The following is a 23,066-nucleotide window of genomic DNA, read 5'->3' as shown; positions in this document are numbered from 1 at the left end:
AAGAAGACTGTTTGGATAGAGTGTTTATGTTTGGATGCTTCGCCATCGGGCGGCCAGGTGAAGGGGCACGAGGTGAGGAGTAGGAGGTGGGGAGAGAGAGAGAGGGGGGGGGGGTCCTCCCTGGATGATGTTCTCTGTCCTGTCACTTGACCATGGACCTTGACTGAGCTCAGGTTTAGGAAAGGGGAGAGAGACACTCTGAGGAAAACAAGGAGGTGGAGAGAGAGAGAGAGGGAGAGAGAGAGAGAGAGAGGGGGGGGGGGGGGGGGGAAACAGTCTTTGGTGTCACTGGGAAGTGAAGAAGAAGGAAGCGGAGGATAAGGAGGTAAATTCTGGCGCTCTGTCTTGTCATGGCTGTTGGATAAACAAACGGAGCGATTGAACGCTCCTTAGTTGTAGGAATTTGACTAAGAGGAGGGAGGAAGGAAGGAAAGACGGAGAGAGACTCTGGGAATTCTGCTGTGTTGGACTCTTGAGGAGCAGGACTGGACTGAGTGTGAGAGGAGCCGGTGGAGGGCCAGGGGTCGGACCTGGCCATCAAACGGACTGGCAGCCGCTCCTCTCCTGGGATCATGTACCCTCAGGGCAGGCATCCGGTAAGTACCTCCTTATGTCTCTGTCTGTCTGTCTCTCTGTCTGTCTCTGCCTGCCTGATACTTTCTGCCTCAGACTCACCGTGTCACTCCTACCCCTACCCTGCCTCGCCTCCCTCTCTGCTCCTCTTATCTCCTCTCTCCCTCTTGCACTTCCTCTCTGCTGCAAGTCTTTTCTTGTCCGACTTTTTGAGCCTGTCTCTGTCTTGCCCGGCTCTTGTTTAGTTACAGGGACTCTACTGTAACACGAGGAGCGAGGCGTGATGGGAGGGGTCGGCGGTGGCTATTTAGGCTAAGCGCTTCCCTGTTATGTACACACAACACCTCCTCCCTCTCCGTCAGCTGCAACCAGGTGCCTTTGAGACCTTGATGATGGTCGTAAAACCGAATGTGCGTTGTCTTTTAGTGTGTGTATAAACTGGCAAGTTACAGCTGTCGTCTCTTTTCCGTCCTCGCTATCTCCTCCTCCAGTCCCTTCCCTCCTTCATTAGCAGCAAGAATCTGCTCTTTTAGTTACCTGCCTGGCTCAAATAAGGTTCAATATGAAGAGTCGGAACCAAAGAAGGGTGGGATGACAGCTCAAGCTCAGTCCAGCTGAGGTCGCACGTTTCAGCAGGACCCCGGCCCGGCGTCTAATAATCAGATTTGGTCGTTAGTCTCTTTGAATCTGCTACAAATGGGTCACTGGCCACTTTGCCTCGGAGCCAGCCAGCCAGCCAGCCAGCTGGCCAGCTATCACACAGAATTATGAATGACATTCTCACAAGAGGAAGGCATGAGGAATCAATTATACGTACAGAGAGAATGCTGATAAGCCCACCACTGGAATAGAAGTGGAAAAGAGATGTGCAGAGAAACAGGAGAGAGGTGGGGGGGGGAGAAAGTGAAAGATGGAAGAGCTGAAAAGGATTTTTTTTTAAAGAAGAGTGAGAAAAATCTCTTTAAAAAGGCCGGGGGTGGAAAGAGAAATTAAAGGGAGGACATCTCTCTGTTCTCTCCTTTAGAGGCATATCAGAGCTCTTCCTGCTGCGATGCTCTGTGTTTTTGATAAAGTTCAATCCCAGATTGAGGCAACCCCAACCAATCGATATCTCCCGTCTCGCCTTCTGGCTCGCTCCTGTTTTTCCTCCCTCTCTTTCTTTTTTCTTCCCTCTTCCTCTGCAGCCCTCCTTTCCCAGTGGAACTTTATTTCTGGTGTTGCTGTGAAACGTGATCTGTGGAGAGGGTGCAAAGAACAGTTAGTGTGTGTGTGTGTGTGTGTGTGTGTGTGGTTGTAGGATGTGCTTGTTTGTCTTTGTGCACATTATAAAGTATTTCCTCCCAGCACGTTCTCGAGCAGAGCTGCCTAAACTCTCCTCGACGGTGCAGCATTTCAGGCGTTAAGGAGCTGAGGCGCGGCACCATTTGCACGCCGTGACAAGATCAAAAGGGCGGCATGAGTCTTGGTGCATCTTGTTTTACAACCATCTGCTCATTCATTCTCTAGAAACACAACCACACACCTGCCACTTAAGTGGCCTCCTAGTAACCGGGCTTAATTCCGGTCACTCGACGTGCACTCACGGGGGTAATCCAAGCGTCACGCTCTGATTTCGGTCAGAGGAGAGGGGGCCTTGAACGCCTCACAGCCTTGCCGTTTTTGCTTTTGCAATGGGTTTGAGTCGATAGTTGTGTGTGTGGATACATGCAAAGGTGTCTTTTTGTTTAGTATGTGTGCCTGCTGTGTTTTTCCATGTCTCTTAAGGCAGTGTGAGTCTCTGAATATGTGTGTTAACTGTGTGTCGTCACATTTGTTGACTTCTATATAGTGGCTGTCAGTGTGTATCTCTTGTGTGTGTGTGTGTGTGTGTGCCAGGAGTGTGTTTGCATTTGTCCTTGTCATCTTGTTAAAGTGCTTGTGTCTGCATATAGTTATTATTGCGTGTGTGTGTGTGTGTGTGTGTGCACCAGCAACAATAGCAGTAAATAATGTTCCGGTCTGACCTCGACCGCTCTGGATCGTGATTGTTCACCGCACCCGAGAGAGAGCGAGAGAGAGAGAGAGAGACAGGACCGCTCGTTTCATGGTTAAGAAAGACAGAAACGGATCAGAGCTCACTCACATAAACACGCATTTGAAATCGACATTGCGTGTGCGCGTACAGAGCCTGTCGTGCTTGTGTGCACGCCGGATTTTTCACTCAGGTCGAACGTGTGGCTGTGACATCAGCACGATGGAGGTCAGGCAAAGTGAATTCGACAAGAGTCTAAAAGACGTACAGTTTGTTGTTCCTTGATCGCAGAATAACTTGGGAATGACTTCCTTTCCCCCTCGGCTGTGATTTGGGGAATTCTTTCGAGTTAATGTGGCCGCAGAATCTCACATGTTTTAACTCAGAGGCCAGAGCCGCCGTGAGGCTGCAGCCCTGCAGGCCCTGATGCGTAGATCCTCCGTGAGACGACCCCCACTCACAAACACACGAGCTCGTAGCTGAGGTTTGATGTGCAGGAGGACGGCAGACACTTCATCAGCTGCTCACCAGCAGGTTGTGAGCAGCTGATGATCTGCGTGGTTGCTCTCATCGCTATATATTTGATCATTCCGTTTTATGGCCGCCGGCTGATGATGACACTTAACGTGCGCAGCCTGGTAACGTGAACAGAGCTTTGCGTTCGTGTGTGTTCCTTTAGAGATCGGTGACCAGGAGGTGCAGTTTGAACGCTGGACTGATATCAAACAGCACATCAAGGTTTCTGGATGTGCTGCGTTCTTTTGGTTCTGCACATACTGAGCCTCGCTGGCCTCCGGTGGACTCCGGCTGTTTGTTTATCCCCAACATTGTGTAATGAAAGCCGCGTAGTGGCGTAGCATCGCCTCCCACAGATGACATCTTGGTTGCATTTAATTTGATCTGGCACTTCATCGGTGACACCATAAAATGGCAAAAAAAAAAAAATAGTTCAATCCCAATACGGCTACAAGGCGGGTGACCTGCAGAAGAGTGCAAACCATCGGATAAACAACCAGCAGCGTCCGGATGACGTGTGTTTCCATCCTCAGAAAGAGCTTAGTGTGAGGGTGCCATGATAAGACGGTCACATTCCTGTTCGGTCTCATCCACCTGGTCCCAACCGGTGAGCTGCTGCTCATTTAAACACACACACACACCTACACACACACACGCACACGTTGCACCGACACTCCTCTGACACACTTGGAATTTCTCGTCTGTTTGCTCGCTCTTTCCCTAAATATTTCACAAGCCAATTATTATTTCATGCGCTATATCTGAATGTGTCTCTGCTTGTCACAGAGACGCAGACAAGGAAAAAAAAAAAAGAGAGAACACAGGGCCTAAGGAGGAGAAGTAAAGAAAGAAAGGAGCGTAGAGGGAGGGAGCGGGAGCAGCAAGACAATGGGCACCATAAAGAGAGGGTGCTGTGTCGGTGGCTGTTTTTGTACACTCTTTTGTACACTACACCGCGTTGACTACAGACCAAAGCAACGGTTTCCTGCATCTGCTTCACAGTCACTGTCTCTTTCATGCAGATGCTGAGACAGAAGACTTGCATGCAATGGGCAGATTGAACAGGACGGACTCAATGCTCAGACAGGAAGGAGTTAAAACCGGCTGTAAGCCACCGGATGACGTAAACGGAAGGATTGCTGCGTCTTTGCTTTCAGGACGAGAGGGAGCGACATTAAAGGTTCAAGTTGTGAACCTGTTGAATTTAGACTTTTCATAAAGGACAATACGCTCTTCTCTCTGCCAGATTAAAGGCCTCTGATTATTGTCGTCTATTTAATCACTGTGTTTTAAACAACAGTCAGTAAATGTTCCCTTTCAGGTTGTTTGGGTGCTGATTTGAGTTCTGCACGGTTTTCCTGTGGCCCGTTGAGCTATACTTTACGCAGAGATAATGGCAGAAGCACCTGTTGATGTGGAAATCTAGAAGAAGCGACTGTGCAGTCGATTCATTTTTGGTCTAACGCAGAACAGTCGTCGTTCCAGCCGACTAAACACGGACCGCTTTCATTTACTGCGGTAAAGAGGGGCCTAAGCCTCAGTAACCAAATGCAGGCGGCTCTCGCCGTGATTTATGTGAATGAATATCAGTCATTGTGATATCGATGACGTCATCGCCGCTTTGACCGGTTTGATAAGTCATTTAATTAAACCCAGGACAGGCTGTCGGGATGCCGCAAATACAAAAACAGACGCTATGGTAACGGCCGGCGAGTCCAACCTCCGTCTTGATATGCGATACGGCACAGTGGGGTTCAGCCCCCCCCCCCAGTCCACAGATAATCCTTCCTAATTCTCTGCTCGCCCCTACCAGCCTGACCAAATTGTGATTGACTGCTGTCCCACATGGTGTCTGTGTGTGTTTGCGCACAAGTGACCGCTCCACCCCACCCCCACCCCCATCTCTGGGATTAACCGGATCGGTTTTTGGTTTCAGGATCTCCTGTGCTGGCTAGTACAGCGAGCACACAGGAAAACACAGGTGGTGGGCTGTTCTCCGGCCCTTGGTGACACGCCATTGGACCCCTAACAGCCTGGGCTGCCATCTGCCCCGATACAAACGCACACACACTCGCTCTAAACTCTGACGCTTCGTGCTGCTGTGCATACGGTGGGGCTTGACGAGGCCTTTGTGCAGACACAGTGGAAGGATGCACATTTAAGCTGGTGCGTAGCTTTTAGCTCAGTGCTACATTTCCCAGTGATGGATCCTTGAATATAACCACGGAGACTCCTGTTAGAACTAATAAGCACCAACGCAGATGATTCCAGATTTCGGTTCGAGCCTCTTTCTCCTGTCAGGCAGCTCTCAGCACAGGGAGGGAGCGCGCCTCCTTTTGCCCGAGGACCTTTTGCAACTTTTTCTCGATATATTTTTCATTTCCTTTTTGCTCATAAGAAGTTTTCGTAGCTCCGGGGCCCATGAAACTGGCAGATCACAAAAAAAAAATATATGCAATTTTCAACTTTTGGTCTAGCAGATGAAAGAGCGTGAAACTCCCTCATCACCACGCTACATATAGGATGCCATGTTGACACTGACGGTTGTCACTATCAGATCTCTTGCATAATCCCGATGCGTGTCTGTAGGCTTTGTTATATGACTTAGTGCTGCTGATGCAACCCTGCAGCAGCACTTTGACATGCGTGCATGAGGAGGACGCCGTGTTCACGTGTTCACCGCAGCGCTATCACAGCACACAGAGTCGAGAGACTTGGCTGTATTGACTACTGCGAGACATTAGGACTCCCTCTCTCCCTTGCTCTATTTCTTTTTTTTTTTACCTTTCATCCCCTCGATGTCAGATGGATGAATGGCTGGCAATCTCTCTCAGTCAGCAGCCATGCCGGTCTTTCATCATCTGTCTCTCTGCCCACTCTTTCATTCCTCTGTAAGGATGTCAGACCAGTCTATCACTCCCTCGGTTCATCCATCCCTCTGTCTGGCAGATGAATATCCCCCCCCCTCATCACTTCATCCCTGCCTCCTCCCACTGTAGTTTTGGGTGTCATCTTTGTGCTTAAATCTGCAGTTGTGTGTGTGTGTGTGTGTGTGTGTGTTTTACTGCACTCATGGCTGTGTGGGTGTATGTTTGCATCTCTGTGTGCCAGATCACTATCTGTTCCCCCACCCTTACCCTCCCTGCTGTGTGTATGTGTGTGTGGTGTGAATCAAGGTCAGTAGGGATCTATTGGCAGACTCCCCCCCCCCATTCCATCTATCCAACCCACCAACACACACACACACACACACACACAGGGTTTGTGTCTCGTACCCATCCTGCTATGCTCGCCTCGGCTCAGTTTAGCTCAGCCCGGCTTTGTGGATTAATTGCTGGGGAACCCGCCGCGTCTGTGACCTCCACCGTTGGACTAATTGAAATCTAATTGAACTGTGCTTGTCTAGACTAATGAAGGCCTGCCACTGAAACCGCCAATCTTTTCACCATAGCTGCAGGACGACTACCGCCCAGCTGCACCGTACAGATCTGTGCCGCTTGCTATGGAATCGGGTCTTAACTCGTGGACGTCACAGCTGAATACATTTATCACGACGCCTTGACATGATCCGAGTGTTCTCCTGCACACTCTGGGTTGCAGGAATACTTCTCACTGAGCTCATTTATTGAAATTCGCAAAGACCATTAGCTCAGCTTTCATGTCAGATTTGGGCTGAAAAGACGGGTGTAGCCCCCCCCCCCCGATGGTACAGAGGTAGAATTGCTTTGCCCACCTGCCACTGGGGATCCATGTTCAGTCTCCAGGTGTGGTACTCTGGGATCGGCTGGGTGCACGCACAAACCTGGCAGGCAGCACTTACAGGGATGCGGCCGATAATGCGTCCTTCCTTGTGCCGCTGTCCAGAGGGAGGTGAAATTAAAATGGGAAACCTAAAGGTTGAGCTATTTTTCCTCGTCTCTGCTGAGAGTTCCACTTTTGTGCTGCAGATCAGGCACTTGTGGGGGAAATGAGAAATGATTTTGTGAGCTTAAACATGAGGAAGCATGAAGTTCCATCAACTTGTTGCACAAAGTGCTGCTGGTTTGACACCAAGATTAAAACAACACTTTATTTTTGCTAGCTGGTAAATGCTAAGGCAGACGAGCATTTGCACGAGGGCAAATATAAATTGACCCTGGGAAAGTATAGATTTCTAATGTAAAAAGCCACTCTAGATTTGCCTGCCCACAAACTAAGCTCCATTCCCTTCCAGCGACAGCTTGAACAAACAACATTATCCTTATTGCTGAAACTTCATGAAGGTCATGCTGGAAAAGGGTCGTTAGAAACGCTTTCGATGGGCACGGAGGGCTGGTGGTGGATCTGGGGGGGGGGGGGGCACCCAGGGAGGCGCTTGTTTTGTTGGGCCTTCCAGCTTTTAGTAGGTGAGAGACATTGCTGTGATTCCATATAAGTTATTCATTTAATGTTTCCTCCCTTCTCAGCTCTTTGTAGGCTGGAATACATTAGCAGCCTGGCAGAGTGGAGAGAATGCTAATGTGGAGGGGAGGGAGAGGAAGAAAGGATGAGGGCAGTGGAGGAGAGGAGGCAGAGTCATTAGAGGAGGAGGAGAACAGAGAGAGAGAGGACGCAGCTTTATGATGTGTGGGAAGGGGAAGTGACCTTCCCTCTCACTTTCATCTTGGCTTTTTTTTCTCCCTTTGCCTGGATCTCTCGCTCTCACACACACACACAGACTCACACACACACACACACACACACAGACTTCCATGTACTCACACTCAAATAGAGTGCATGCAGGTGTGCACATGCTTACACAAGTACAATACAAGCACAATATACAGGATGTGTTTTCCTGAGCAGCAAGACACACACCTCTATCTGTTTTTCCTCCTTTCATCTTCTCCAACATTTTCCCCTTTTTCCTCTACAGGTCCCCCTGCAGCCTGGCCAGTCTTTCAAGTTCACAGTCCTGGAAACTCTGGACCGTATCAAGGAGGAATTCCAGTTCCTCCAGGCGCAGTATCACAGGTACAGACACAGAGTGGCGCTGTACTCGGGACGCATGGATGTATGGAAACATGATTTTAAAGGCCCGTCTATCGGGAGCTCCTTTGGTCTGGCGCTTGTCTGACAGACTATAGATTCCAGCTTCGCCTAACTTTACACACACTGTAGATGAAACATGTTGGAGTTGTGTCACCTCTAGACGACTTAATTCCTATTTCCTATTCGCTAGAATAAATGTAAGGGCCTCCATCCTTTTTCCGCCCGAGTCTAGTTCCTACTATAATGTGAACAATCACATTATTACACAAACACATTTTATGTTGTTTTAAATGTATTCCACTCTCTATTCCCTCTCTGAGCTCGTCATTGAAAGTCGATCAGTGGGATTAAAGGTTTCAGCACGTAATCAAACACTGGACAGAATTTGAGAATAGTTTAGCATCATATGCATCGCCACGATTGAAGAGTTTAAAAATACTTTTTCCATGCTGGTCCTTGTTGTTGCTCTTGTAGGTAACCGACAGACATTCTAAAGACATAGATGGACGCACCAATCAATGATCAATGATTGCCTGCAGTGCGATGGTTAGACAGTCCCCTGCCTGCTTTTCTGCTGCATTGTGGACTTTTCACAATCAATGCCTTTGTTGATGTACTTTATTAAAAGAGTCTGGACTTGTCCACGTTGACCTCAGACAGACAAAATGCACACTTCCCAGCATGTGATGTAAAAAAAAAAATATATTTATTGAAAGATTTTGGAGTTATGCCAGAGACAAAACCATTGATTGACAGATCAATTCCTACATTTGTTGCCGGGGGGATAATAATTAACCATCTGAGTTACATGTCTGTCAATATCAAGCTCTGTGAAAATTGGCCTGATAAGGTATCCAGTCAGCTCGTCCATCATCGCCGCTCAGTTCGGAGGCTGGAACAGTCCAGGGCGGATTCAGCACGTCATAATGATTTCCCTTTTAGAGAAGCTCACCTTTGGAAAGTTTTCTCTTACCTACGGACATTATTGACTGTTGCTTTGCCTCTGACGTATTGTGGGAACAGATTGGGTGTGAGACTAGGGCAGATACGCACCGAGGTCCAACCCGAGGCGACTGGGTTTATTGGAGTGCAACACAAATACACCAGTTTTTACGTCTGTGTCGGATCGCAGTCATCCAGGCGGAGGAAAATCACCAAAGCCAAAAGAAAGTATCAACTGGACTGGTTTAAGTTTGATTGAAGACGTTTCGCCTCTTCTTCGGTGCTTCACCAGTTTGCATATATGCCGTGTGTGTCTGACACACTCACACACACGTGGCGGCGTGATGAATTGCAGTGGCGTGTAAAACACAAGGTGATATTTATCAGTTTCAGTAGTAACAGGCCGTTGAAGACGGAATTTCTTCTTTGTGTGCGTATCTTTGCACAGGCTTAAACCATGTTTGACCTTTGCAATATCTAAATCCTGTGCAAATTACAATTTACTTCAGTTGATGCAAAATGTGCCACTTAAGCCGCGTGTGTCCTTTTCCGTCCTTGTGCAGCCTGAAACTGGAGTGTGAGAAGCTGGCCAGCGAGAAGACTGAGATGCAGAGGCACTACATCATGGTGAGTCCAATTTGAACCCTTTTTCCTGAGACTAAGGATTTGTGAAAAGAGTCTGATTGAGAGAGGTGCAATCACAGGGGGTAGTATCTGCTCTTTTGGTTAGCTGGTTGGTTTGGCATCGAATCTCTGCCCGTCTTCATCTCTGCCCGTCTTCATCTCTGCCCGTCTTCATCTCTGCCTGTCTCCATCTCTCTCTTTGGGTCACCTTTCTGTTATAACCAGGGTTGCACATAACATTTTTGGTGTGGCTCTCTTGAAGATGTTGGTCGGTGCTCGATGTTTCGATTGATAGATAACAGCCTTCATGCGTCAACCGTCTCCATGGAGATCATCGAGCATCGTGAGACTTGGCAGTCAGTGCTGCGCTCACCTCATAGCTTCTTTAATTGTTCTGTTTGTTTTGCACCCGCAGCCAATCTACTCATAAGCCCTGATCATGGAAGAGCTGCTTTAGAAGCCTGTTTATTATGAAGCGTGTATGCACGTTCGATTCACACCTTATCTAATTAATTATTATCTAATTAACCTCCGCTGTTAGACACAGACACAGTGGTGCTACACAATTGTTTTAATTCCTACTTTAATAGGACCATGCTAGTGCATCTTCTACGTTAGGCCTTGGCTAATAACTTCTTTTCTTATTTCCCTTACATCAACAGGCTATTTATTCAACCTGATAAAATTGTGACTTTTCAGAACTCACAATCGGGCTAAACGCATAAACAAATCGTTTGTAACTCTAAAGATCTTTAAATGCCATTATATTTTTCTAAACTTGTATTTTGCGCTGATGCATTGCCTTGAATATCTTTAATAATGCTTTACGGTTGAAAGCATTTCCCGCAGCCACTTATATTTCTCCGTCATGCCGCTGTCTAAAACTTGCTTTCCCACATCTCTTGATTTTATGCCTTTGTGAAGCCCTCTGTCTTCCTGAGCTTGTCTCGCCCTCTTTTCTTCCTCCCTCTGTTTTCCTACGTACGCTAACAGCCTGAGCTCCCTCTGTGTCGGTTTGTCTGTGCGACTAAAGGCTCACATGTGTTGTAAGCCTTCGTCTGTTGTACAAAACCCACACAGAGTCGACCAGAATACGATATGGACCATCTGCTAAGCTGCTCGCATTTCATAAACCTGGGAGAGCAGGCAGGATCAGGGCCTTAATCTAGATAGACAGACAGAGAGGAGAGCGCGAGAGGGAGGGAGGGAAAGAGAGGGAGAGAGAGAGAGAGAGCGAGAGAGAGAGGGAGGCGGTGGAACAGACAAGCAGTTAGACTGAAAAACTGAGTATGGGCAGTGAAGGAAACACATTAAAGAAGCACAAAGATAGATAGATGATAAACAAATTATCACTTTGCTCTTACTCAAACACACACACACACACGTACACACCTTTGCTCTTCCGTTCCTAATGAGGACCTTTTATTAAAGAGGCTCCATCTAATCCTAATTACAATACGTGGAACAACTGACTAAGAAGTGCCTCGTAATAATGAAACCTCTCAGACTCACATTGAACAGTTCTGCAAAAACAACAATATAGTTTCGCATATTGCTTCATTCCACTTGGCTGCAATGCTGAAAGCACCTTGTGCACATTCGCACCTGTTCTTTTGACCCGACCAGCGATTCCTGCAAGAATTACGTCACGTCAGTGAGTCATTGCATTTACTTATAAAGCCTCCTCGCTAACCCAAAACAGACATAATCTAGACGTTAATCCTTGTCAGGCAGCTGCAAAAGCTCAGAATTTCGAGTAAATCAAATACAGCATATTAAAAACTTGTCAATATTTAGTTGCGTCTTTAACTACCCAAAACTCCACCCATCCCCTGCTCCTTTTAAAAATGAAAAGTATTTTTCAAATTGACCTCATTTCATAAAGTGCAGAGCGCACAGGCACACAGAGAACGTTCAGAAATACCCACTTCTCTAATCTCAGTCGCTCCTTATTTTAGCTGTGGTTCTGCAGCGGCGTAAACAGCCCAGACAAACATGGACCTTTTGCTTTGCAAAGCCTCGCCACCTGACCTTATACAATAGGAAGCATGTCTTCTCTTAGATAGGGGCATTTGACTGAACTCTATGCATGCTCATTATTGCGGCCTGTTTTTGAGCATGGCGCCGTTGCACGCCGGAGAGACATAGAATATCTACTTCTATAGGGTATATTCAAGTTTAACGCCAGGCTTCAACTGCTCTCCTTGGCAGGAGGTTTGGAGCTGCAGATGCAGATGGCATCTCCATATTAGTGAGCATGGCAGACGGTTAGCACTCCAGGCTTTATGATTTGAGCTGGGCCAAACTGTGGTGTAGCGGATGACTAACACAGAGCTACCCTACAGTATAGACGTGGCTCAGAAATGAGAGCGAGGGGAGCTAAAGAGAGGCTCAAAGGGGAAGATAGCTCAAAGTGGCAGAAAAAACAGGAGCTGCTGAGGGAGGAAGGGAAGGACACAAAGGGAGGCAGAGATAAAGGGATTCAGAGATAAAGAGAATACAAGAGGAGAGAGAGGAGAGAGAGCGCCACAGAACCAGGTGTGAGATCTAGAGGGAAAGAAGGAGAGAGTAAACTGCTGAAAAGGAATGAGAGAGCTACAATACAGAAAGAAAGGCACCAGGGGACAGAAATGCAGAGGAGCGATGGAGGGTGGGAAAAAGAAAAGATGCTGCGATGGGATGAAATGAAGTGAGAGTAAGAAAGAAGAAAGACTGCAGCACAGAGAGCATGAGAAAGAGAAAGCGACGCGTTTGTGTGGGGTGCGTGAAACGAAGGGAAGCGAGATAGTGAGGGGGAAAAGAGCGAGGTTGCATGCACAGACACGTAAATAATGTGAAGCAACAACGGACTCGCTGCGCCCACAGAGGAGATAACCCAGAAGGCTATATTTAGCTTGTTAGGCTTGTCATCCACACTGAGGCCTGTTTCCACAGGCTGGGGCTCTGCTCGCCACACTGCACTGCGCCTGCTTTTAAGCTCTAAATACTCTGGCGGGGGGTCGGAAAGCAGGGAGATGCTTCTGCAGTTTGATATTTACAGGGCAAATGCCCTGATTGTATCACGGGAACACCTAAAACTGTCTCTGCAGTGGCGACCTTCTCATGTTTTTGGTTGGATTTTCCTCCTGACAGAAATCTTGAATCTTGAATCTTGAATCTTGAATCTTGAATCTTGAAATGGCAGCATTTTACTAAAGATACTCAAAATCGCTCCAAAGACTTTTTTATTTTAATCATTTTCGCTACTTTACGGCTTTATTTTTTTGGACTAATGTACCACGCGACCAACTAGTTTCACAGGCGAATGTAATGTCAAAGGAAATGCAGTCATTTTTCAAAATAAAACACCTGTCAGACTCTAAAAATCAATACAACGGAAATGATAAAAATTATTTATTCTTCGTGTGCGGCCCGGTAATAAATGCCCCACCGGACGGTACCAGGCCATGGCCCAGTGGTTGGGGACCTCTGCACAAAAAGGGGAAACAGAGTGGCCTCGGTTGAAATTCATGGTCACTGGGTGATGTCCTAATTTGAAAAACGCTTTTCTGAATGGTTATCGCTGATTGAGCAGGTGCACCTTGAATGGAGAGCCTGCCTTCTTTCTCATGGCCAACAGGGGGCAACTCCCCTGGATCTAAAAGAAGAAATCTAATTACAAGGAAGCTTGAGAGAAAAGGGAGGCAATTCTCCCTTGATTTATAACTTCAGTAAACAGGTTCCTAATGAGGTAATGTCTTTGTTCTTCAATGCAAGGCGGCGTTCATTTAGAAACTGATGGTGCCATTTAGACTCAAATAGACAATGAAGCAGGATATGCTTTGGGCTACGGCTATCTTGTTACCGGCACAGCGTGCGCTCGAATTCTAGGTTAGAGCAGCAGAATATTCTCCCCAGCTCCTCCCTCTTTTTGCCCAAATATGGTGATCTCAATTGATGGCCATCATTCCTAGCCTGTGGCTTCAGACTGTAGCCCACACCCAGCGGATGATGGAGGGTGTAAAGACGCACTTCTTTGTGTGACCTTGCACGTATATGTCAACATTGCACTGCTCAGATGTTTATTGTATGAGTCTGTAAAAATACTGCTAATAGTGTCAAGGATATCACGCAGTCTAAGTGAGCATGTGGTGTGTGTGCATGTGTGTGTGTGTAGGTTAATGTTGTGCTCACAGCCGCTTACTCTGCACCCTGCTCATCCGTCTGATTCGGATTCAGGGATGAGATGGGGGGGGGGGGGGGGCAGAAGGAAAGAAAGAAATGAGTCAGAGAACAGGAGAGACAATCTTTTTTATTTGAGGATAAAGGACATTGGGAGAAACGAAAGGCAAAAGAAACAGCAAACACAAAAGTCACTTTGCCACTTTGTGCATGAGCTCCTGAATGAAGTGAGCGAATGAGGACCCGTCAGAATTTTAAGAACCGCCCGTGTCCAGACTAAAAAGTCACAAGGGGGGACTTTTGTTTAGTGATCCACGTTTACTGTGTTCATATGCGGACTGCAGGGATCACACACTCACCCGCTGATTAGTGGGCAACTCAAAAGTGTTTTTCTGGTTCACGCATGCCCTAGTTTTAGGGCATGCATGAAATAAGCACACAATAAGCATGCGACTGAAATAAGCACACTGCAGTCAACCCTTAAAAAAGGGTGCATGAATATGATAGGGTGAATAAAAAGACACTGAAAAGAGGTCATGACAAGATTGGGAGAAAGAAAACGAAAAACGAGACCGATTTAAGACTGCAGGAAGGAAGAAGCCACTCAGAATAGATGTCGTTCCTCCCAGCCCAAATGATACTCCGCCATCCGATAGTGGGGGGGGGGGGGGGGGATTTAAGTGGGGCCAGATGTAGGGAAGGATTGAGTCTTAAGAGCCTTAAAACTGTCTGAACTGTCTGGAGCAGGAGAAGCAAAGGGGACAGAATTGTGCACGGACATGCATTTGGTTTCCCTCACACTCGTGTTTCTGTAGATTATAAGCTCCCATCAAATTCAAGGTCAGTGCTATGATATCCATGCAGTGTTGTTTCGGCTGCCTTCAAGGGAAGCTGCAGCGAGGCTGGATGTCTGTCATGATGGAGCTAGTCATCACCTGCTGACAGGACACGATGGAGAAGTCAGACCTGCTAACCTAACCTCTGATGAGAGTTAGCACAGGGTGCTAATAAATGTTTTACTATTGCCTGTGTGTGTGTGTGTGTGTGTGTGTGCAGGCTAGCAGATGAAAGAGACAAGCCGACCCCATGAACAATGCTTTGACACACACACACGCACACGCACCCACGCACCCACACACGAGTGTCCCATTTAGATAAATCACCTTGGATTAGACCCACTTCCATTTTGAAAGTCTTCCAGCGTTCTTCACAGAGTGCACAGAAAAGATAGAGAGAAAGAGTCTGGCACCATCGCCTGACACTCTCTCGACACCGTGAGGGTGGAGCGAGGGAAGGAAGGGGTAACAAAAGGGCAAGATGTTTAGAGGAGCGGAATGTAAAGTACAATCAGCCAAGCTAGAATTACAATGCAAGCTGATTTATCTAAAGTTTTGTGTTTGTTGAGCTGAAATAATGAGCCAAAAAGCAGCAAGAAAAATAAATGAATAAAGGAGCGTTGACAACAGCAGAGTGATGTGCCGACTTTGCTGAACATGGTACATATGCGTGCGTGTGTTTTTAAAAACAATACCAGTAGTCATTTACAAGGGAAACTGAAGACAATCTAAATCTTAAGAGTTTTTTCTCTCTCCATACTTATATATAAGCTTCTCTCGCAAATGGAGTTGTCAAAGTTGTAAACCAAAGCAGACAAAGATGTTTGGTTTTACAATCAACAAAATGAATTCTGCTCTTAAAAAGTTCAAAGTCCTGCAACCACTTTTTTAGGTTTAGTAAAAACAGATATGTGACACTTTCAACTTAATGCAATTGTAACCATTAATCACAACAAGCTCCACGTCATGATGTCGTGAGGAAATTGCATTATCGACTGTATTTGGGTTTATTTTAATCCAAACACTTTACAGATGTGCCTAAACTACTTTGAAGAACAGGGAATATGCACCCATGAATATATATATATATATATATATATATATACACACTTCTGCATGTTCCTATTAATCGAAATATGTATGCAGATTAAACTGGATGTTAAAATATAGTACTTTTTTTTTTTTTTACATACACTGAAGTAAAATAGTTCAAAGTCAACATCTGCCATATTTTTCCTCGTGAATAAGGGACACAGTTCACCACCTCATAAAACACATGATTGTATAAACGTTTTTTAATGCACTGAAAAGACTCCCATGCAGCATTGTCACAAGAGCGCAGTTCAGACGTCACTGATACTGCAGTGTAGCACGACAGTCACTTCCTGGCTGTCTCACGTACACCCGCAGGACAACCGCCACCACATTTCAATCGCCTAGACTTCTCCTATCCGTCGCTTTGCAGGAGACTCTTACTGCATCAGTTAGTTATTTAATTTCATTGGGTGTAAAACAAATAAATAACTGGAGCAATTTATCTGATCATGAAGCTGACCGATGTTATTTCTTGGCAGAATTAACCATTCAGCTCCTATAACCTCCTGTCACCTGCTGGTACTTTAAGCCCAGAGACGGCGCCACCGCTCGCTACCTGATAATCACTGCTTTGTCTCTTCTAGACGGAATGATTCAGTGTCGAGTCCTGACAAATGAACCGTCTTGTGAACCATTCTGAAGAGTTGTGCTGGTGGTGACACTGTTCTCTGTCTGACATCCCCAAAGAAGCGAGCCAAGACAAAATTATTCTGCAGGGACCAAAATAAAACTTTCACAGTGTCAGGTTTCCGTGAGACTTACACAGAGATTCAGTTAATAATGAACGAACAAAGAACTCTCAGTCAAAAATTAACTGTGGGTGGAACGTCCAGATAGAGAACACAAAATCACAGCCAACAAAACACCAAGAATAAATAGTTCAATAAGAATAAGCAAAAATCACTGCCAAAAAGAAAAGTCAGAATTGAACGGGCAGGACAAAATACTACAGTTCAATAATACCAAAATATCAACTACCACAAGACAAAATACTACCACAGGTGAACGGAGCAGAAAACAACAATCAATCAGGGCACGAGCAAGAACGGGAAGCAAATGGGGCTAATCTGGTAGCTGGTAGCGCAGGTGAGCCATGATGCAGAAGGAAGACGGGATGCAGGTGTGTCAGCTCCGCTCTGCCAATCCGTTCTCGGCCACGCCCACTGCTGAGAGAGAGAGGATGAGTGACGGGACTTAACAGGGGCACAAATGAACGAAATAAAACTAGCACAAAAACCAAACCCTGACAACAAGTATGAAATGCATTACTTCATGTTACTAAAATACTTTACATTATTGTAATGTGATTCACTCACATCTGGTGTCCTTGCATTGTCCCACGCTGATAGCAGCGGGACAGAGAAAAACACTGTCAACCGCAAACAAAATAAAAAGTTAAATCACAAATGTAAAAGGTATGTAAGAGTACAACAGATGTTATTGAAGTGAATCTGGAAAGTAATAATTACTACTCCATTAGTATAAAGTCCAGAACTTCCTATCTGGTTGTGTTCCTCCTCCCAACAGGACGCACTGAATAACATCAAAGTATATTACCTTGTTGCATTGGTCTTGACTTTTCACTTTGTTTTCAAGAAACTGAGAGATAAAAATGTCCTCCTCTTAATGCCTGTTGAATGCATTGGCATGAATCACATTTTGAATGCTGCCTGCCGAGATTTTCCTGAAGCTGAAGTAACCTTACGTTGTTCTTTGCAAGGTTCAAATGCATCGTCCCTCTATGGGGTCGCTCGGCTGTTTTAGCCTAGTGGAATAAATGAAATGAAAAGAAGTTATTAGGAAGGGACGGGATGGGAAAACAGAAATGGAGAGTAATGACAGTAGTGAAGAGGCCAATAGGAGAGATGGAGGGAGAATTAATGAGACACGAAAGACAGAAATCGAGTTAAAAAGATGTAATGATGGAGAAGTGACGAGAGAGGCTGATGAGAGGTAGAGGGAGACGGGGAGGGACAAAGACCAGGTGTCACGTATCTTCCATGTTGAGAGGGTTGGAAGAGAGGCAGCTGAGAACACAACATATATTTGTGTGTGCGTGTGTGTGTGTGTGTGTGTGTGTCCGTGTCCATGAAATTAGTATAAAAGAAGAAACACATTGCAGAGATGAGGGGGGCGAGAAAGGAGAAAATATAGCACTTGAAATGGATGAGAGAGCAAATATACAAATTGAGACAGAAAATGGATAGAATGAAATAGAAACGGAACGCAAAAAAAGAAGCGTGATTGACGAAGTGATTCTGAAGGAGAAACAATGTGAGCGGGAAACAGAGTGTAAAGGCTATAGAGACTAAAGTGATGCAGCAAATACATTAAAACCGAGGGAGTTAAAAGGGAGAAAGAAATAGACAGAGGGAAGAGGAGACAACAGGACACAAAAAGTGTTTCCAGAAGAGGAGAATAGAGGAGAAGGGTAACAGAGAGAGCGTGACAGTGGAGGATGATCATGCAATAAAAGCAAGGATGGATGGATAGATAGATAGATAGATAGATTATTTAAATTAATAATCTGTATATAAATCCAGGTGTAATTTGTACACTGACAATGAAGCAGAAAAATACTCCAGTGTCGCAGAGTCAGGGAAAATCCTGATACATTCTTATATATATATATATATTCATTTTTTTATGCTTACTTTACACTTATTAATTGATTGCCCTGTTTGATGCGTAGCATAATGTGTGTAGCGTATATCGTATATATCGTGCAGTGAAGAGTGTGTCGTATATAAATATTTTCCTGTTTTCAGTGAATTTTTTTTCTGATTTTGATTTCAACCTTGAAGATGGTGGCCCGACAAAGTAGCATGTCAGCAAAACACGTTTGAATTTAGATCGAGAGGTCCATGCATGGAAAGAAACAGACAAAGACAGCGAGCGAGCAAAACGAGACAGGAAATAGAGAGACTGAAATGGAGAGTGAAAGAACATCTGACAGCTAGGAAGAGGAGGCTGATAACTCGAGAGGGGTGGAGGGGTGATGGAAAGATGGACTGACAGCCTCTGAAGGATACAGATAGACGTGATGGGGGGGGGGGCGGGGCTGGACGAGGTGGATCGTAAATGTAGAGAGAGAAGACAGCAATGGAGCAGAAATGAGGACGAGAACACAAAGAGAGCGAGAGAGAGCCTTGCTCTCATCGGTCAACGCGTTGCTCACGCGGCAGCAGGGGCTGCCTTTGTCACCATGACGGATCCTCGCTGTCTGCTGCTCACCGCCAGCGCCATTAGCGCACTTTGCTGATGTGTGCACGCAAAAAAGGAGGGAGAGCAAAGAATTTAGCAAGTCGCACGCACGTGATGCCACGCATTCCCGAGCCCCCTACCATTACAGACGGGCCCATTAACCCGGAACACTCGCCAGCCTAAACACAATTTCATGGCAACCATTTAAACCTGGTGCCATGAACCCGTCAGTCCTTTTAAAACTCGTGAAGACCAACAAAACTGTCCTTACATTCCAGTAACGTCCTCACTCTGGAGTAAAAATCTGCTTTCTGTAGCCAGTACAAACACTCCCTCCCCCCCCCTTTTTTTCTGTCCTCTTTTGCTTTCATTGAAACCACACTGGCAAACAGCAGCATATGCAGCCTCACTGAGCAACAGATGCTCAATGGGAGTTGTTGGAAGAGATCTTCGGTGTGTAAAATGCTAACGATGCTCTGTTTGTCTCCACAGTACTATGAAATGTCCTACGGTCTCAACATTGAGATGCACAAACAGGTGAGGAAGACGACTCGGTGCTTTGCTTTGTGCTCCCGGTGTGTGACAGATGCATTTATTGAGTGGGAGGGTGAGTGTGTTATTCCACGCACACAAACGTTGCGTGCCATTGTGCCATCCTGTGTGGGAGGGTTCGCGCTACATGGATTCTCGTCCCTAACCTCTTTTATGTACAGTATTGCATTTTGCAGCCATTACGAAGCTACAACATGTTGCCACAGCACTCTGGCATTCGCCTCTGCACGGGCGACAAACACGAGCTGCAGGAATCAAGTTAAAGAGCAAGAATGTGTGTTGTGCACAATTATTGTAGCTCACACTGACTATGCATTTGTGTGAGTTCTCTGCTCTGCGCTTGATTATAAAGCCTTGCTAGTGATGGCTGTGTGAGAGGAGGCAATGATGCAAAGATTCTGGAATAACGTTTAGGTTTTGCAGAACTGCTGGCGACAACCTGAGGGTTAGGTGACAGCAGCTTTCAACAAAGCGAAGGTTGATCTACAGTGTCGGATGGAGGAGATTGGCGAGCGAAATCAACCAACAAGTTCTTCTAAATGACGTGAAGACCGAATTCCGGTGGAATCAGTGGAAGAAGGTCGCTCGAAGTTTGGCAGAGAGAGAGAGAGAGAGACAGTCAAAGAAAAATGACTGATGTATAGACAGGCAGTCGGATAGCAGACGTGAGATCCGTTCCTCTGTGTTGACAGACCTCTATTAGATTGACAGTGTCATTACACTGTTAAATGGCATCTTCCTGGAGGTGACTGCCTCCCCCCCCCCCCCCCCCTGTCTGAAGTTATCTGTCATGTTCCCGCAGTCTATGCTGTGGACTCTGACATGCATAACCAGTGAGCTTGGCGGATGCACTTAGAGAAGCCCTGAGAATTCCCTCGGATGAAAGCCCCTGCACTTTAACCTTATTATTGTGCCATTCCTCAAGCTTGCTAATTAAACCACGGAGACATCAAACAGTAGGTGTCTGTCCAAATACTTATGTCCAGTATAAGTGGCCTAGACTTGTGTGCAAATATAAACAGTTTTTCATTCATCGACTAATATTCATTTACGCTTTATCCGCCTTACGGGCCACGGATGTCGCTGGAGCCTAAAAAATGTTTTAGTGAATTAATTTATCAATGATAATTAACATTTCCCTTATTTTGGACTGGGCTTTTTCACAATCAGCCATATAGGAAAAGAAAACTCAAAACAGCCTGTGAAATATTTAATACTGAGATATTATATTTTGCATATGTCAGTGCAGTGTTTTTGATCATCACTAAAGTATACTGATGATCAAAAAAACACTGCACTTTAATAGTTAATTGACAAAGACACTGTTTCATTTTGTGTTTTAACACCCCACTGCCAGATTGAACTGTTGGAATATATATTCAGCCATTTGACTCTGCTGCTCAAAAAGAGAAAATAAATAACCACAAAGAACAAAAGGCCCGTGAAACATTCCCCCTTGTTTACCGTGTCACGATATAGCAGAATATATTCAATCACAACCCCTGTATCTTTGACACATCATATCTCCATATTCTTGCAATACACATCCCTATTCCAAAAACAAAAAAGGAGAAAAATGCTTTTGAAATACTAAATATATTTCACTGGGAAATAGGATATGGGAGGAACTGTAAAATATGACTCCTTTATTGTTATTCATTGGCTTAGTTTAAACATGACCATTTGTTTTTTTGCAGATGACAAAAACTGCTAAAGACAATTGTTTAAATTTCATTGAACTAAAGCAGCAGGCCAAATACATGCAAAGCTGTTTTATTTAAATTACAAGGAGATAAATGAACACGGGATAGATTAGAAGCAGGAAGAGAGGGTAGATTAAGAGCAATGATAAAATGGGAAGAGAGTCATAAGGACAGAACTGAGAGAGAGCGAGCGAGATGGTTGGCAACAAAGCGAGTCAGAACTGGACTGTCAGCTCTTACCGCCAAAAGTAAGAAATTAACTCGAGAGCTGGCAGCACCTCTGAGAAATGGGGGGGAGAAGGCCGGGGAAGGAAAGGTGAACAAGAAGACAGAGGGAGACCAAGGAAACGCCACTGACAAATCAGGGTAATGAAAGAAAGTAGTGAAGTACTGTGTCAGTACTTCACTAGAACTGACAAGACAAAAGGTAGATTATATATAAATATATTAGTGTAATGCGAGAAAAAGAACAAATGGGAATTCATTCTGAAAGAAAGTCAAGGGAGATGTAAAAGGTGGTGGATGTGTAGTAGTAGTAGTAGTAGGAGTAGTAGTAGCAGAGAAATATAACGCCTATTGTAAACGAGTACTTAAAGCATTAGTTCAGGAAGGAAACATAGGTGGAAATAGACAAAATAACAAGGAGAGAAAGAGAGTGGTGAAATGTGACGAGATGGAAAGCTGTAAAAGAGGGATATCAAAAGCAGACTGATGGAGATAGAACAAGTAGTGCAGGAGAAAAAGAGTGGATGAGGATGAAACACAAAAGGAGAGGTTATATAGTCGATCTATTTAGAAAGGATGCTGGAGAAGTGAGTGGGGACAGTTAGAAAAAGTAGGATCATAAGTAAGATTGGGAGATATTAGAGACTGCAAGAAGAGGAGAAATACGAATGAGGAGTAAGGGAGAAAGAGAAATGGGAAAAAAAGGAAAGCAAGAGATGGCAAAGACAGCTAATGCTGGAAAAATGTGAAGGGACAGAGATTAATTGAACGGATGAAAGAGAAGAGAAGACATACAGGAAGGATGTGGCCTCAGAAGAGACGGATACAGACTGCGGAGAACAGACAGAGATTTTTATATTGAGCCAAGAAAAGAAAAGCGCTGGAAAGAGAAAGAAAAGAGTGAGGGCGAGTTGGGAAGAAGACAGAGATAGGGGGAGAGAGAGAGACAGAGATCAAGGGAGGGGGGGGGCGGGGGGGGCCTTTGAGCCGCAGTGAGTAATAATGAATCATGAATAGATTTAACAGTATTGCTCTTATTTCCTCCACCTCCTTTGCCCCCCCCCCCCCCCCCCCCCCCCCAGCTTCCTCCTTACATCCTGTTGAGGTCACAGCTCTCCCCTCTCTCCATAGCACACGCTCTGTCATTATCAGCGGCAGGCCCATCTCATGTCCCGGCGTTAATTGAGCTGTAACAGTCCTCTTATGCTTTCCTGCCCCCCCCCCCCTCCCCCCCCTCCTAACCCATCTATCTTTCAATGAACACCTTCCTCTCTTCTTCTTCTTCTTGTCTTCCTCAGATGATTGCATCTGAACTATATGAACCGATGGAATAGATAATGTAGCCCGTCCTTCTCCTTCACTAAGCTGTATGGGTTCATCGAAGCACACGTTCAAGCACACACACACACACACACACACACACACACACACTCACGCCATCATCGCCTCTGTTGGTTCGCTCTCTTATAACATCATGCATGTACTTGCTGCATACCCCGGAGGGGCGAGGGAGGCTGCGGGGGCTTTACACTTCTGTCTGTGGGCATTCTGTGTTCATTGAAGCGCAACAATTGTGGTGCAGAGAGAGATATCACCTGCATCCCCTCACTATGT

At 45.7% G+C, this 23,066-nt stretch overlaps 1 protein-coding gene across 1 annotated transcript in view; it reads left to right on the top strand.

Annotated features, from left to right (window-relative positions):
• Positions 1–424: 424 nt before the first annotated feature.
• The window catches only part of tle2b (TLE family member 2, transcriptional corepressor b), a 48,533-nt gene continuing 25,891 nt past the window's right edge, over positions 425–23,066 (top strand). The window contains exons 1-4 of the mRNA XM_068743354.1: positions 425–596; positions 7,995–8,092; positions 9,616–9,679; positions 19,465–19,509. Coding sequence (XP_068599455.1) covers positions 573–596; positions 7,995–8,092; positions 9,616–9,679; positions 19,465–19,509 — 231 coding nt within the window. The 5' untranslated portion in view covers positions 425–572. The remainder of the gene's footprint in view (positions 597–7,994; positions 8,093–9,615; positions 9,680–19,464; positions 19,510–23,066) is intronic.

This window comes from Brachionichthys hirsutus, chromosome 9, assembly GCF_040956055.1.
Source record: "Brachionichthys hirsutus isolate HB-005 chromosome 9, CSIRO-AGI_Bhir_v1, whole genome shotgun sequence".
Lineage (NCBI taxonomy): Eukaryota > Metazoa > Chordata > Actinopteri > Lophiiformes > Brachionichthyidae > Brachionichthys > Brachionichthys hirsutus.
This window is presented reverse-complemented; position numbering and strand designations above follow the sequence as displayed.